This window comes from Erithacus rubecula (genome assembly GCF_903797595.1).
Source record: "Erithacus rubecula genome assembly, chromosome: 4".
In the NCBI taxonomy this organism is placed as follows: Eukaryota; Metazoa; Chordata; class Aves; order Passeriformes; family Muscicapidae; genus Erithacus; species Erithacus rubecula.
The window spans coordinates 3292948-3305239 of record NC_136686.1 but is presented as its reverse complement, the minus strand read 5'-3'; the positions used below and the strand labels follow the sequence as shown (position 1 = coordinate 3305239).

General features: G+C 45.2%; 1 protein-coding gene across 4 annotated transcripts; it reads right to left on the bottom strand.

The window, feature by feature from the left end:
- Positions 1-120: 120 nt before the first annotated feature.
- Positions 121-12209, bottom strand: RAD52 (RAD52 homolog, DNA repair protein). Of its 4 annotated transcripts, none has more exons than XM_079303749.1 (12): positions 12178-12208; positions 7431-7513; positions 6194-6295; positions 5614-5707; positions 4341-4408; positions 3968-4086; positions 3806-3881; positions 2757-2953; positions 2420-2556; positions 1728-1808; positions 1010-1237; positions 121-769 (listed from the first exon to the last, which is right to left on the bottom strand). In XM_079303749.1, exons 2-12 carry the CDS (start codon positions 7509-7511, stop codon positions 711-713), a joined length of 1242 nt encoding a protein of 413 aa, XP_079159875.1. In that variant the 5' UTR covers positions 7512-7513; positions 12178-12208; the 3' UTR covers positions 121-710. The 4 variants fall into 4 exon arrangements, with proteins under 4 accessions (XP_079159875.1, XP_079159874.1, XP_079159877.1 ...); XM_079303748.1 differs by having other exon boundaries at positions 576-769; positions 2757-2956; positions 12178-12205; XM_079303751.1 differs by lacking the exons at positions 3806-3881; positions 3968-4086 and having other exon boundaries at positions 576-769; positions 2757-2956; positions 12178-12209.
- Between the last annotated feature and the right edge of the window lie 83 nt (positions 12210-12292).

Below are 12292 nucleotides of genomic sequence, written 5' to 3'. Positions count from 1 at the left end.
TCCTTTGGACCGAGCAGCTTTTGGCTTTGCCCATCCCAGAGCTGCCCCTTCAGCAGGGAGGGAGGTGGAATGGCTGCAGGGCAGAGAGGCACCAACAGCTCCCAGCGGGGTCTGTTTTTCAAATTCGTGTTTATTTCTGTATCGAAAGGGGTTGGAACTTATTTAAAAACATCAGTGCGGCTCCCATTCATGTTCCAAAGGATTGGCACGCTCCTGCCCTGGGGCACAGGCTGGGGAATGGGAACGGGAACAACTCAGGAGCGAGGGGCTCTGCCCCTGCAGACACGGGGCAAAGGGCAGGGCTGCACCTCAGACACAGCTTGTCCCTTCTGTCCCCTGGCCACAACCCCCCTGCTCCCCATTCTACTAAAAATCTCTCCCCTCTGTGCTGGAATGCAGCACTGAGGGAGAGAGAAGCCATGAATTACATCTCATTTTCAACAATCCATTCTGTTACAATTTACAGATAATATCCACTCGTAATGTGGCATAAGTCTCGTGATGCAGAGCACAAATAACAGCATGGTCGTAAAAAAAGGCATCTGAAATAGGTAACAACCTAAGAGTACATGAAGTTCTTGCTGATTGTGTGAAACTCTGCTCTGTTGCTTCACCATAATGTACAGCAGAGTCCATGTGACACAATTTGGAAAGCCAGCTGCAGCCTTGTGATGTAATCCATGACAGAGGCACAGATCCCACAGGGTGCCTCATGCAGGTTCCAGCTTCCTTTTCTTCAAGCTCTGACTTCTCCTGAGTGGGCTGCATCCTGCCACACAGGGAGAAAGTGAGGATTGGACATTTTTTTTCTGCCTCTAAATGTGTTCCTCAATTATTTTTCTAACTCTTCCTTGATAGGACAGCAGGATGGGAAAAAGCAGTTTTCCAAGACCACTGTCCCAGCATCTGCAGCCAGGTTCAAAAGAAAGGGACGGTTTTCCCCCTGGACTTTGGCAATCTCCCAAGAGCCCCTGTGAAGACAGAGCTCATCCCTTGTGGCAGCACCTACCTGGGGCGTGCTGGGGGGCACAGCTGGTGCTGGGGGCTGCAGCAGGGGGCTGCAGCTGTGCCAGCCTGGCAGCAGCTCTGTGCTGGCTCCCCCTGTGGGGTGTCCTCCTGAGAGAGCCCATCTGCTGCTGGCCACGGGGTGTCCTGGGTGCCCGCTGTGCAGCTGAGGAGGGCTCTGCTGCTTTGGCACCCATGCTCTCCAAGGGGATGTCCCAAAGTTCAGGATCATCTGGAGGGAAGGAGAAGGGGATCCATGACACAGTACTGTGCTACAGGAGTGGCAGTAGCTCCAAGACCAGCACATTCTTTTCCTAAACTCTGAAGCATCTCTTATGTCAGTGTGCAGCAGGCCCCTGCCTCTTGTGCTCTGGACTTCAGCAGTGTGCAGGCACCACGGTGTGTGACCCAAAGATCCATGGTTATATTGAGAAAAGGCACACCCCAAATTCCCCACAAGTTCTGTGTTGTGCAGTATCACCTCAGGAAAAGGGTTTAGCAATAGGTGTAACAGCTCTGCTGAAGAACCTAAGTGTGAAACCCCCCATAGTGATGGAGATCATCTCCCTGCCACTCGGGCAAAGTTCGTGTTGTTAAGGTCAGAATCACACACTTGTGTTATTCCAGTTCTTCAGAGCTTTCACCCTTCTACTGTATTCTGAATTAACCTAGTTTAAGTGCCAATGATTTAACACTTTACTGCTCATCACTCTTTGGCTGACCTGCAAAGAACTCCTCTTCTATCACCAGCTCCTGTTGCACTTCTGCTGCAGTGCTGTGCTCCACAGCAGGATCAGATGTTGCTACAGGAGGCAAGACAAGAGGTTAATACCAGAAATAGAGAAACACCCTCTGGCTCCTTCCTAGCAGAGCACGAGTCTGAAATGACAGCCAGCACTTCCACCAGGTACCCGTTTTTTCTCCTACAGCTAAGGCTTGGAAGCAGAATGTGGGAAGTAATATTCTGTACTTGATGACATCTGACAAGCAACTGTGCAACTTCACTGTGGTTTTCAGCCTGTCCATCTCCATTTCTTGCTACTACATGGCCCCAGACTTCCCTGTGAGCCAAGGGTAATGGATCAGTAGCTCAGGCAATGTGTATTTGCCTACTGCTACCACAGCCAGGTGCTGCAGCCTCAGCTTGGATGCAGCAGGTTGATGGTGCTGGCAACAGCTGCTTTAGGGTGGCTGGAAAGTTGCAGATTCAAGGATGCAGGTTTAGAGCTGACATTCCTGACACTTTTGGAACACAGAGGGGGAATGTATGAGAATGCTCCTGCCTGTGGCCTCAAAGGTGTGTGGATGGCACAGCACAGCAGCACATGAGGCTGGCCAGGCTCCTGTGCTGTGGGTAACCCGTGCCTGCCAGCAGCTCTCATGGGAAGTGCCAGTTTGGAATGCCACTTCTCACCCTGTTTGCTGCTGGGAGTGACTCCTGGCACCTGCTGCTTTCTCTGCATCTGCTCCCGGAACTGCTGCTGCAGCCGCTTCTGGCGCAGCTTCCTCTGGTAAGTGGCATCACACTCCATGGCCAGGGAGTCTGTGCTTCTGTCCTCCCCACAGAAACACACAGTTAAACAGGACCTCAGCAATCACATTTTGTCAAGAAAAAAATCATTAAGAAATAACAGTAAAGAAAATCTACTGAACCAGTACTTTATGGCATCTTTGGAATTGAGCTGTCTGCATGTTTTAAAAGGCCCAGTAACTTCTAATACAGCTTAAAAAATAAATTTGTAACAGCTCACCTGGGAGCATTGGGCTGTTTCTGATCTGCTGTCACTACAGCAGCCTCTGTCTGGACAGGCTTACAGCCAGGTGTCACCTCACAGTGCTGTCTCCCTGCTGTGTTCTGCCTTTCCACAGAGCTGCTGTATCTTGCTTTCTCTATTTCAGGCTCATAGTCCTGTATTTTAGCTTTGACCAAGTCTAACTCAGGGGGTACCTGCTAAAGGAGAAAAAAGAAAAGGTTCAGAAATTGCCATCATCAAGTTAATGAAATAAGCACTGGTTAAAAATCTGTTTTATTTGCTCTAAGTCAAACAGGAAGTTAGAAACCTGAAATGCTGTTTCAGTACCCAGTAGTTCAGCCAGTTAATCATTGAGTTGCTGTGACTTTGTGTTGGTTTAATTGTTCAGTGCAGCAGGGCAGATGGTGAGGTCTCCCCACACTGCTCTGCAAACGAGAGCAGCTGTTGGTGATCAATGCAGGATTTTACAGCTTCTCACAAGGCTCTGCTCAGTGAGTTTGTTTCACCAGTCCATTTTCCTGCTTGTGCTAAAGGGCAAGGCCAGCCTTTACTGAGTTCTGAGGAAGGTACACCATTCCTGTTTATTAAAGATGGGATGTTTTGGCTGTGTCACCTTACAGGTTTGTGGCAGTGCCTCTAATGGTCCATGATCCTGGCAAACCAGACACCTGGGCCATCTTTACCTGGCAGGGTGTCCCTTTGGATCTGTTCCTAGTGTTTGACAGGACTGCCTTGCAGCTCTAGGCCTCTAGCAGAGTTTGGCAAGTCCTACTGTGCTTGAAGGCAGCTTTGCTATCAAAGTCTATGGATCAGCAGTTGCAGAAGGCTTCCTTTTCCCTCCTCCACAAGGCACATCACTGCCTAGAAGCCTCCTGCCCCCAGCTGGGGCATCCTGCAGTGCCACTTCAGGAACACTGCTGTGTGTGTGAGCTGTTTGTTAGGAAGGCTGTTCAGGAGCCCTCAGGAGTGAGAGGCAGTGGCAGCACCCTGGTAAGCTGAGGAAGAGCAGGGCAGGGCAGTGGGAGCTCTGCAGCCCCTGTGCTCACCTGCCGGGGAAGCTTGTTCACGGCTCGCAGGTAGTCCTTGTCCAGGATGCAGTTCCCAAGAGCATTCCCAAAGCACCTGAGGAACAAGAGGGCTCACTGTGACTGAAAATCCTTCCTTCCCACATAGCTTCTGAAAATGTGCAAGTGCTGATCCTCACTTACTTGAGTGCTCTCTTCAGTCCATCTGTTACTGCCTCCTTTCGTGCCTTTTCTAAGGATAAGGCTTTAGACTTCAGGCCTTCACTGACTCCATATCCCACATCTTCATGGTATGACCCATCCTGCAGCACAATTTCAGCTTAAGGGGATTTTACACATGCAGGTGCTGTGCTTTGCCAAGCCTGGTTATTTGCTCTTGGCTGTTTGTTCCACAGCAAGGTCAATGTTTAGGACACCAGCAGGCTCCTAATGCAGAGCAGTACCTGAGGACTGTGCTCTGACCCATGCAAGGACTTTGATTCACAGCTTCAGGCAATTGCTCAGCTACAGTCAGAGCCAACAAAAAAAAAAAAACAAAAAAAACCAAACCACCTACCTTAAGCTGAACTTTCACAAAAGCACAGACACCCACGTAGAACCTGCCATTGTTGAGGTCAACAAAGTCTGGAGGGAGATATTTTAACTGTTAATTTATAAAAACAATAGTGGAAAAGAAACTGTTGTCTATCAAGTAATTTCTTTCCTATGATCTAGTAGAAGTCTGCAATTTGCAAATAATTTGCACAAGGTTTTATCATGGACAGAATGCCTGTATTTCTAAGGAATGATAGTTATGGCATTATCTGAAAAAGGTAGAAGTTTGAAGGATGTCAGTCCTTTCTTGACTGAAAAGGGGGGAAGAAAACCGTGGTGGGAATAGATGGAAAGCAATGAAGTAAGTTGTTCTATTTCTAGAATCTATCAGCCTGAGTTAAGAAAAGATTTCTGAAGGTGGGGCAGAAGGAAGAAGGTAATTTAAGCTGCTGCTTTGACCTACTTCAACAACCAGTCTTCAGCATAAGCACAGCAGATCTGCAAACAAGGACAACACTCCTCTGGCAGGTATTATTTCAGCTATCAATATGGAAGAGGATGAAGCTTTAAGATCACCTGAACACCATGTTATAGTTGAAAAATTTTCCCAAAGTTTTCTGTTGTAGAAACTTTAGTACTATTAGCTAGAAGAGAAATCTGCAGAAGAAGATGAGTTCCTAAAGATTAGGGGACTATTAAGTGAGAATATGAACTGGTTAGAGTCTAAAAATTACAGGTAAGTGTTAAAGTTGGCCCAGGACTGCTGGGTGTTAAATAGTTTAATTGTAATTACTCTTGACTGAGTGTACACATACAGATCAGAGACTTGATTAGACCAGCTTAAGAATAATCATAAACCCACTCAGAATAATGACTGTGGCAGGTCTGAAATGAAAACAGCAATGTGGGAAGATAGTTGGAAAGGACAGTGCAGAAGGCCATGTCTCCCAATGAATTACAGCTGTACTGATTACTGAGGAGTGGGAGCATCTGTGGCTGCCCAGTGAGTTTGGGTGTTAGAAAAGTGTGGGGTAGCTGGCCACTAGTCACAGTTGGAGCTTGAGACCCTGAGTGTGCTGCTGAGCTGTGAGGAGGAAGGGACACGTGGCTGTGCAAGTGACAGACAAGGTAAGAAATGCTGTGTGAGGGACAGACAGGGGTGGTGGCTGGGTAAGGGACAGGCTGGGGTTTGCAATTGTGTTCTCAGATGGAAACTTGGCCTTTATCTGAGTGAATTTTCCTTCATAGTGGAACAAGAGGGAGCAAAGGCTTCTTTGCCCCCAAGAGGTCCTTACCAACATTCTGCTGAGTGACTGAATGAGCCCAGCCATTGAAGCCAAACATTTCATTGGCCAGACTGATGACCTTGTGACCCTCAATGTAACAGACCTGAAAAGAAGAGCACATACACATAAATACATTTATATATAAATACACAGCCTTGTGCACACATCTCTGCACATTTATTTTTAACAGAGATTACACATACCCATCTTACACTGAGGAAACCCAGCTAAGTTCAGGGTTCAGATAATGTGAGTAAAAGGCTGATGGTGCATTCTCTTTCTGGGCACTAAAGACAGTAAATGCAGCCACTTGTATAATGTTTCATATAGTCCAATTCTGGGAAAAAATAGGGAAAACATCTCAGTGTTGTACAAGTAGATAAATATTCATTTGTAAAGGTAGAAGCACTGAAAAATGAAATATCTTTATAAGTGCAAAAGGAAAATCTGTGGCTCAATAAAAGCCAGAACTCTTGGCATGCTCACTTTGCATGGGAAATGACCTTGCAACAAAAACAGGAATATTGTAACAATTTACACCCTAGTTTTCCTGGGAAAAGTAGAGTTGAAACATAGTGTTTGTTGGTACCTTTTGGCCTCCTCCCGCCTGCCGGCTGCTGATGTAGTCGGGGCCCAGCCTCTGGCGCAGGGCGTGCTGGATAGCTCGGTGCTCGCTGGCCGTGTACTGGTACTGGGCAGAAACAACACAACAGCAACACAGTCTCACTCTGTGCTCCACCCCTCCCACAGCACTGCCCTGTCCCAGTCCTGCTGCTTGTGCAGCAGCCATTCCTTGGAACTGGGATGGAACAGGCAAGGAAACACCTCAAGGGACGTGCATTAGATTGTTCTTTTTCCTCTTACTCTTAATGGATACAGGCATTAATTACTCAGCTGCAGCAATTATTTTTCATTCATAATCCTAGCCACAAACACACATGTAAATTTCTATTTCACTGCTCTAAACATAGTATCTCTGTGACCAACAATTATCCAATTTCTCTGGATGCCTCCATCACTGGAGAATACCAGCATCATGGGAAGCCTCAAGTGTTATAAGTGTAGGTTTGTCTAGTAGAAATCCAATTAACAAAATGTAGCAAAGCCTAAATGTATCTTTAAGGATTTGAGAAATAAAAAGCTTGTGCTGTTGCAGCCTGATCATAAATATTGTGTATGCATGTACTGGCTGCCCTAATAGTTCAGCAGAACCAAGAATCTTCTGGTCTGTTTGTGTGACATAAAAATTCCAACTCCTGACAAACTGCTCTCATTTGTATTTGGTTCTATTTAATCTTAAGAGTAAAAACTTGATATTTTTCTGATCTAGAATGCAAGCCTGTAATGAAAAAGCATAAGGAAAAAGGGAGAATGCACAAGCTTGTGCCACATTCAAGAACTATGTAGAAATGCCCATCATGGAGAAGAGATTTCATCACCAAAAGCTGTTTTCAGTCCAGATACAGTTTTGTTTATTCAAATTATTTTACAACTTTCAAAAAATATTTTTAATAGCTAAAAGTAGTTGGCTTTTCTGACCCAGTACTGAGAATATGTGTAAGCATGACTCAGGCCATCTGGGAATAACAGAGAATAAAATGAGACCCACTTTTAAGGTTTAAAAAGCTTTTGAGAAGAATCCAGAGTAATTGATTATAACTCAAGGTATGTCCAGACTATTGCAGAGAAAAAATGTGAAGTACAATAGGGTGTAGCAGGATTGCAGCCTTACTGTACCCAAGTTTAAAAGGAATGAAAATGCAGAGCAGATTTCCAGTAGTGTGAGCATGCAGCTTGCATTTCCCTTTGGAGCAAAAGGAACTGACCTGTCCAAAGGAAGCCACTGGGTCCAAAGTGTTGGAGCAGCTGCTGCTGCTCTCACTGTCCTTCCCCTGGCTCTCAGGCATCCCTAGAGAAGAGAGAAAATAGAGGGACTGAAGAGAACAGAACTGGCAGTGCATATGAAGACATGGCAGAAAGCTAATTCCAAATATCACATTGGTAAAAATTATAAATGTGGTTGGTTTTGTGGGTTTTTTTTGTTTGTTTGTTTGTTTTTTTGGTTTTTTTTTTGCTTTTAAGTAAATATGAAGGCACTGGACCATGGCAGGGAAGGAAAAAGAAAATAATTCCCTCTTTCTGATTCTTTAGCACTGTCTTCCTGGACCTCTTTCAATATCCATTAATACTTTGATAAAAAATAGGGACAACTTTCTAAAACTTGACTCAGCTATGCCCTGACTTGTCAGTTTTATTTCAGATTGCTGTTTTGACTGTAATCCCCCTGCCTGGTGCTATATGGTACCACACAAACAGTGCAGAGCTGAGAACCACAGAGCTTGGCAGAACTGTAAGAACTGGTACCAGCAATTCAGCAGATGGCACCCTTTTCCAAGCCAGAACCCAACACTTGGCAGCTCTGTATGGCCACTCACTCAGACTGTTGCAGGAAATACAAATACAAGGCAAAATCAGATGTACAAGAGAGCTGGAGATGTCAGAACAGTGTGAAAAAGCCTAAAATCCTCAGCAGAGAGCATGATTTGCCAGTCAGTCAGCACTCTGCTTTGCTAATGCATTCCAGGTGTGGCACTTTTTGAAATAAGTTGTTTTTCCAGTCCCTAAACAAGAAATCCAAAGTTTACAGAGGACTTGGCAAACAATTTTCAGAAAAAGGATACCAGTTGTTTCCTTGGCAAGTGTGAGCATTGGCAATTATGCCAAGTGCAGCTAAAATTCTCCTTAATTGTGGTTGGCTAGAATTACTCCTCTTTGGTCCCAAACTTGTGTAATTGTACAGTGTTCATACACTTGAATGCATTTCAGTCAGAAGTTAGCAGCAATTTGTAAATACATTTGGCTTTGGAAAAGAGCAAATGGAAAGCAACATTACCAGGAGAAACACTTGTGATTTAAGCAGGCTATTTCCTCTGCTCAGCAAAGAGTTCACTGCAAGGGGACGGAGACAATTAGACACAAATAGGGTGTGTGGCCAAGAAAATTTAAATTTGAACAATACTGTTGCCTCCACTCACACCCCCAAGCTGCCTCAGTCAGATCTTAATCACTGTGAGCCCTTGGGAAGAAACAATGACCAAAATGTCACTTGCCTACAAACACCATGACCAATTTATGCAAAGGAGGTGGGTGGCATTTTGAGGCAAAATTGCTTAATACTGTTTTTAGTTAAAGTTCTTCAAGCTTTTATCTGGTGTGCACCATTATCAGTGTAAATTTAGTTGTCAGTGGTTATTATTCAAATGATGTGTGAAGGAGACACAGGATGCCAGTTCAGTTTCAGGCTTTACCTGCAGCTTCAGCTGTGAGCCTTGTTTAACCCAACCCTCCCTCAGAGCAATGTGGGGGATTTGCAGTTGGGGAAGAGCAGCACAGCCAAGCCCAGTGTCTCAAAGCAATTGTCTGAGCATTTCAGAACGACAGAACTTTGATATAAATCATTAGAGTAGGAGCTGGGAAGAGAGAGAAGTTATTTTTGCAAATGGAGCTATAAATCTCCCTTGGTGCCAAGGCAGGGAAGGCAAGGGGCTTCCACTCCTCACTGGAATATTGTTTCCCCACTGCCCTGCCCTCTCCCCACGTTTTAACTCACATCAAACATTAATGCTGAAGTAGATACTAAATTATTGACTGGAGTGCCCAAGAGCCTTGGACACCCTCTGGGGCCAGGGCTGTGGGATGAAGCTGCCTGACTCATTAACAGTGTCAAAAAATGCCCTATTTTTAAAGAAGAAAGACTAAAAATTAAAGTTTGAATATGCAGGATGATGCAAGCAGTTTATCAGTTTAAAGGCACCTAGGAATTATAATTTACTATCTCTGTGGCAATGGGACCATTGTTTATTATTTACAGGGAATTCTTTTGAGTTTGGCTGGTAATGTTTTCAGGAAGTTTGCTTGTCACTGAGAATAATCTTGTGTGGACTCTGAGGTGCTGCACTGTGCTCCAAAACATTGCCTTGACTAACTAGAACAGGTAAAGAAACTTAACAGCTTTTACTATTACCATATTTTGATCTTGTCTTTCAAAATTTGAATTGGCATTAGGTCCATAATCAGAAAAAAAACCACCCAGTCTCTGTTTGGGGAAATTGGAGATGAAATACTGCTTTCCAACAGCACTCTACAAGTAGTTGTTTTTTTGCATGGTGGTGAAATTGACCACTGCTGAGAAAAAGGTGTGTGTACACAAATTCCTGTGCAGGAAATAAATCAGTCTTCCAGAAGAGATAATCCTGAATTTAATCTGTTCAAGTATATCTACTTGTGTAGATCAAGTACATCACTGTGGGGCTGTGGCAGCAATACCTCATCTGCCATGACTGTGTGGATAGAACTTCTAATTTTCTAACATCCTCCCACACTTTCTATCCCACTGTCCATTACTCCCCACAAATTTATTGTGCTCCTAAATCATGTCTTCTCCTATCAGTTCCACTCTGCCTTGCCAAACCAGGGCTTTGAGCCATGCCCTGTGCTCTGATCCTGTGTAGGAGTGCCAGCTTCCAGTTCTCCTCACGTGTGAGGTGGAAGGAGGCAGCTCTGCATCACTTCAGAATAGTTGGCATTCCATGCTTTGTGCTTTCCAGTTCAGGCAGTGCTCAGCTAGAGAACACGAAGGAATTCACCACAGCATCCCACAGGCTAAGGCAGGACTTCAGCACAGGCTGTGAACATCCTTTTTTTTTTTTTCCTTTTCATTCATCCTCACTCTCTCTGTCTGCTAAGCTTCCTTCCCAGAGAGGCTTTGGTCTGCTGAGTGAAAATCTGCAACATTCTTTCCATGAATGCAATTCCACTGAGCCCAGCAAGAGCAAACAGTTGCACAGGCAGCAGTAAGTGATTTGGGAAGCACTAAAGATAATGCCACGTACTTAACCCAAGGTTTGTACTCTAAGAAAACATCCAAAAACCTTTACAAGTTTTATATTTCTGTGGAGTTTTCTTTCCTCTGGGAGCCCCAGACTGTGTTATAAGTTGATTTACCTGTTATGCAAAGGCTGCTTTAACACAGAGGGGGTGTGTTTCTGTTTAAGAATTTTTGGATACACTTCACATTTGAAACAAAGAATACCTGGTCAATTCCTGCATTTTTGTAACGAAGGATGAGAAACTCACCTCCTTACTCACTGTCTGTTTCCTTTTAGACAGCTGCCACAAGCCCACTGAACATCAATGGAAGTTGTTTGGGGGTCTGCTTTCCCAATAATTACAAATCCAGCTTAGTTTAGCATGTGCTGTTGTGTTTTAGCCTGCATATTTTTCAAATTTTGCTGGTTGTGCCTCCAAACATTTTCTTTAATAGCAGTGCTGTGTGTGAATTACCTAGAAACAACTGTCATACTAGTTTTTTTTTCCAGGTATGAAAGAGTAACACAGTAACAAAACCAAAAGTGAACAATTTGCTTTTCAAGGAATCTCACATCCATGCAGGCAGAGTAAAAGGAAAGAGCTTTTTCTGGAGACCAGGCAGGAATATTACTCAAATATAATAAATTATTTACATGGGCACTCCATGCTAAAAGCCTGTCAAGATTGATTTATCACCACATCATTTATGTACAAGTCACTTCAGTCCTTGCAAGGCAAAGACAGCAGAGTTTTTAACCCAAGAGTGATGGTCTGGCACTTGCAGGGGAAAGCAGCCTGTCCAGGTGTGAGCAGAAAACCAGCAGGTTTCCCAAAGCAATTACCAGGCAAGGAATTAATCTGGGCTGGAAACAAAAGATCAGAACTCTGGTGGGAGATCTGTCCCTTGTGGCAGCAACACCCCATTAAAATGACACACTAATTAAGCTGGGATGAAAATCCTAAGGCTCTTAGGCTCTGTTTAGCTCCAAGCTGACACTTGGTTATTGTGAAATGAAAAATAATTTACCTTTGAAATTGGCAGGATATTTGAGGTATGGGCAAGCCTGTGTCTATTTCCATCCTGCTTTCTTAGCCAGCAGTATAAGTACAAATTATCTGTATTTTGGAGGGATACCTTAGGCATGGCAGAAGGGTTTAGACACTGTAACATGCATTTCCATGCACCATAGGATTCTACAGAAATTAATTTAAAACAGACTCTGATTCTGCAGTCGGAAGGGATATCAGTGGATATCAACCTGTCAAATGTCTGAATTGGAACACAAATTGTAGTTACAATAGATAAAATGAAATAATATAATATGCATATAGCATAGTTACAATATGAGCTGCACTCATTGCAAGAAGATATTAATTGAAACAATTCCTTGCGTAGCCTGGCAGATCTAACCCATTTGCCATAATCTCTCACTTTAATGTCCCCGGGAGAAAGGGCTAAGGAAGCCGGTGCTGCTCTTGGCTCCTCACACCCTGAAATCGCAGCAAATCCCACTTGGAAGGGCTCTTGATGGATCGCAGTCTGCCCGGGGCTGCCCCGGGAAACACCGGCCCCGCGCGCCCCGGCCCCGCTCAGCAGCCGCCCGCGGGGGAGGCCCCGGTTCGGTTCGGTGCCGGTTCGGTGCCGGTTCGGTTCCGTTCGGCTCCGGGGCCGGGTCCCCGCCCCGCCGGGCCTGCCCGCCGTACCTGAACCCCGCCGCGGCCCGTTCGCGCTTCCCGCCCGCAGCGGCGGCTACGGCGCCGCGGAGCGGCCAAACTTCCGCGGGCACGCGCGCGGGCGGTGACGCGCGCCGGGGGCGGG

What these genes read in the sequence shown, in the direction of transcription:
- RAD52 (XM_079303748.1), bottom strand. Translation starts at nt 7,511, where the DNA reads ATGCCTGAGAGCCAGGGGAAGGACAGTGAGAGCAGCAGCAGCTGCTCC. An exon ending in CACTCCCAGCAGCAAACAGG is followed by an intron (nt 1,809 to 2,419) that starts GTGAGAAGTGGC and finishes TGCCTCCTGTAG; the next exon opens with CAACATCTGATCCTGCTGTG. An exon ending in AGAAGAGGAGTTCTTTGCAG is followed by an intron (nt 1,238 to 1,727) that starts GTCAGCCAAAGA and finishes CCTTCCCTCCAG; the next exon opens with ATGATCCTGAACTTTGGGAC.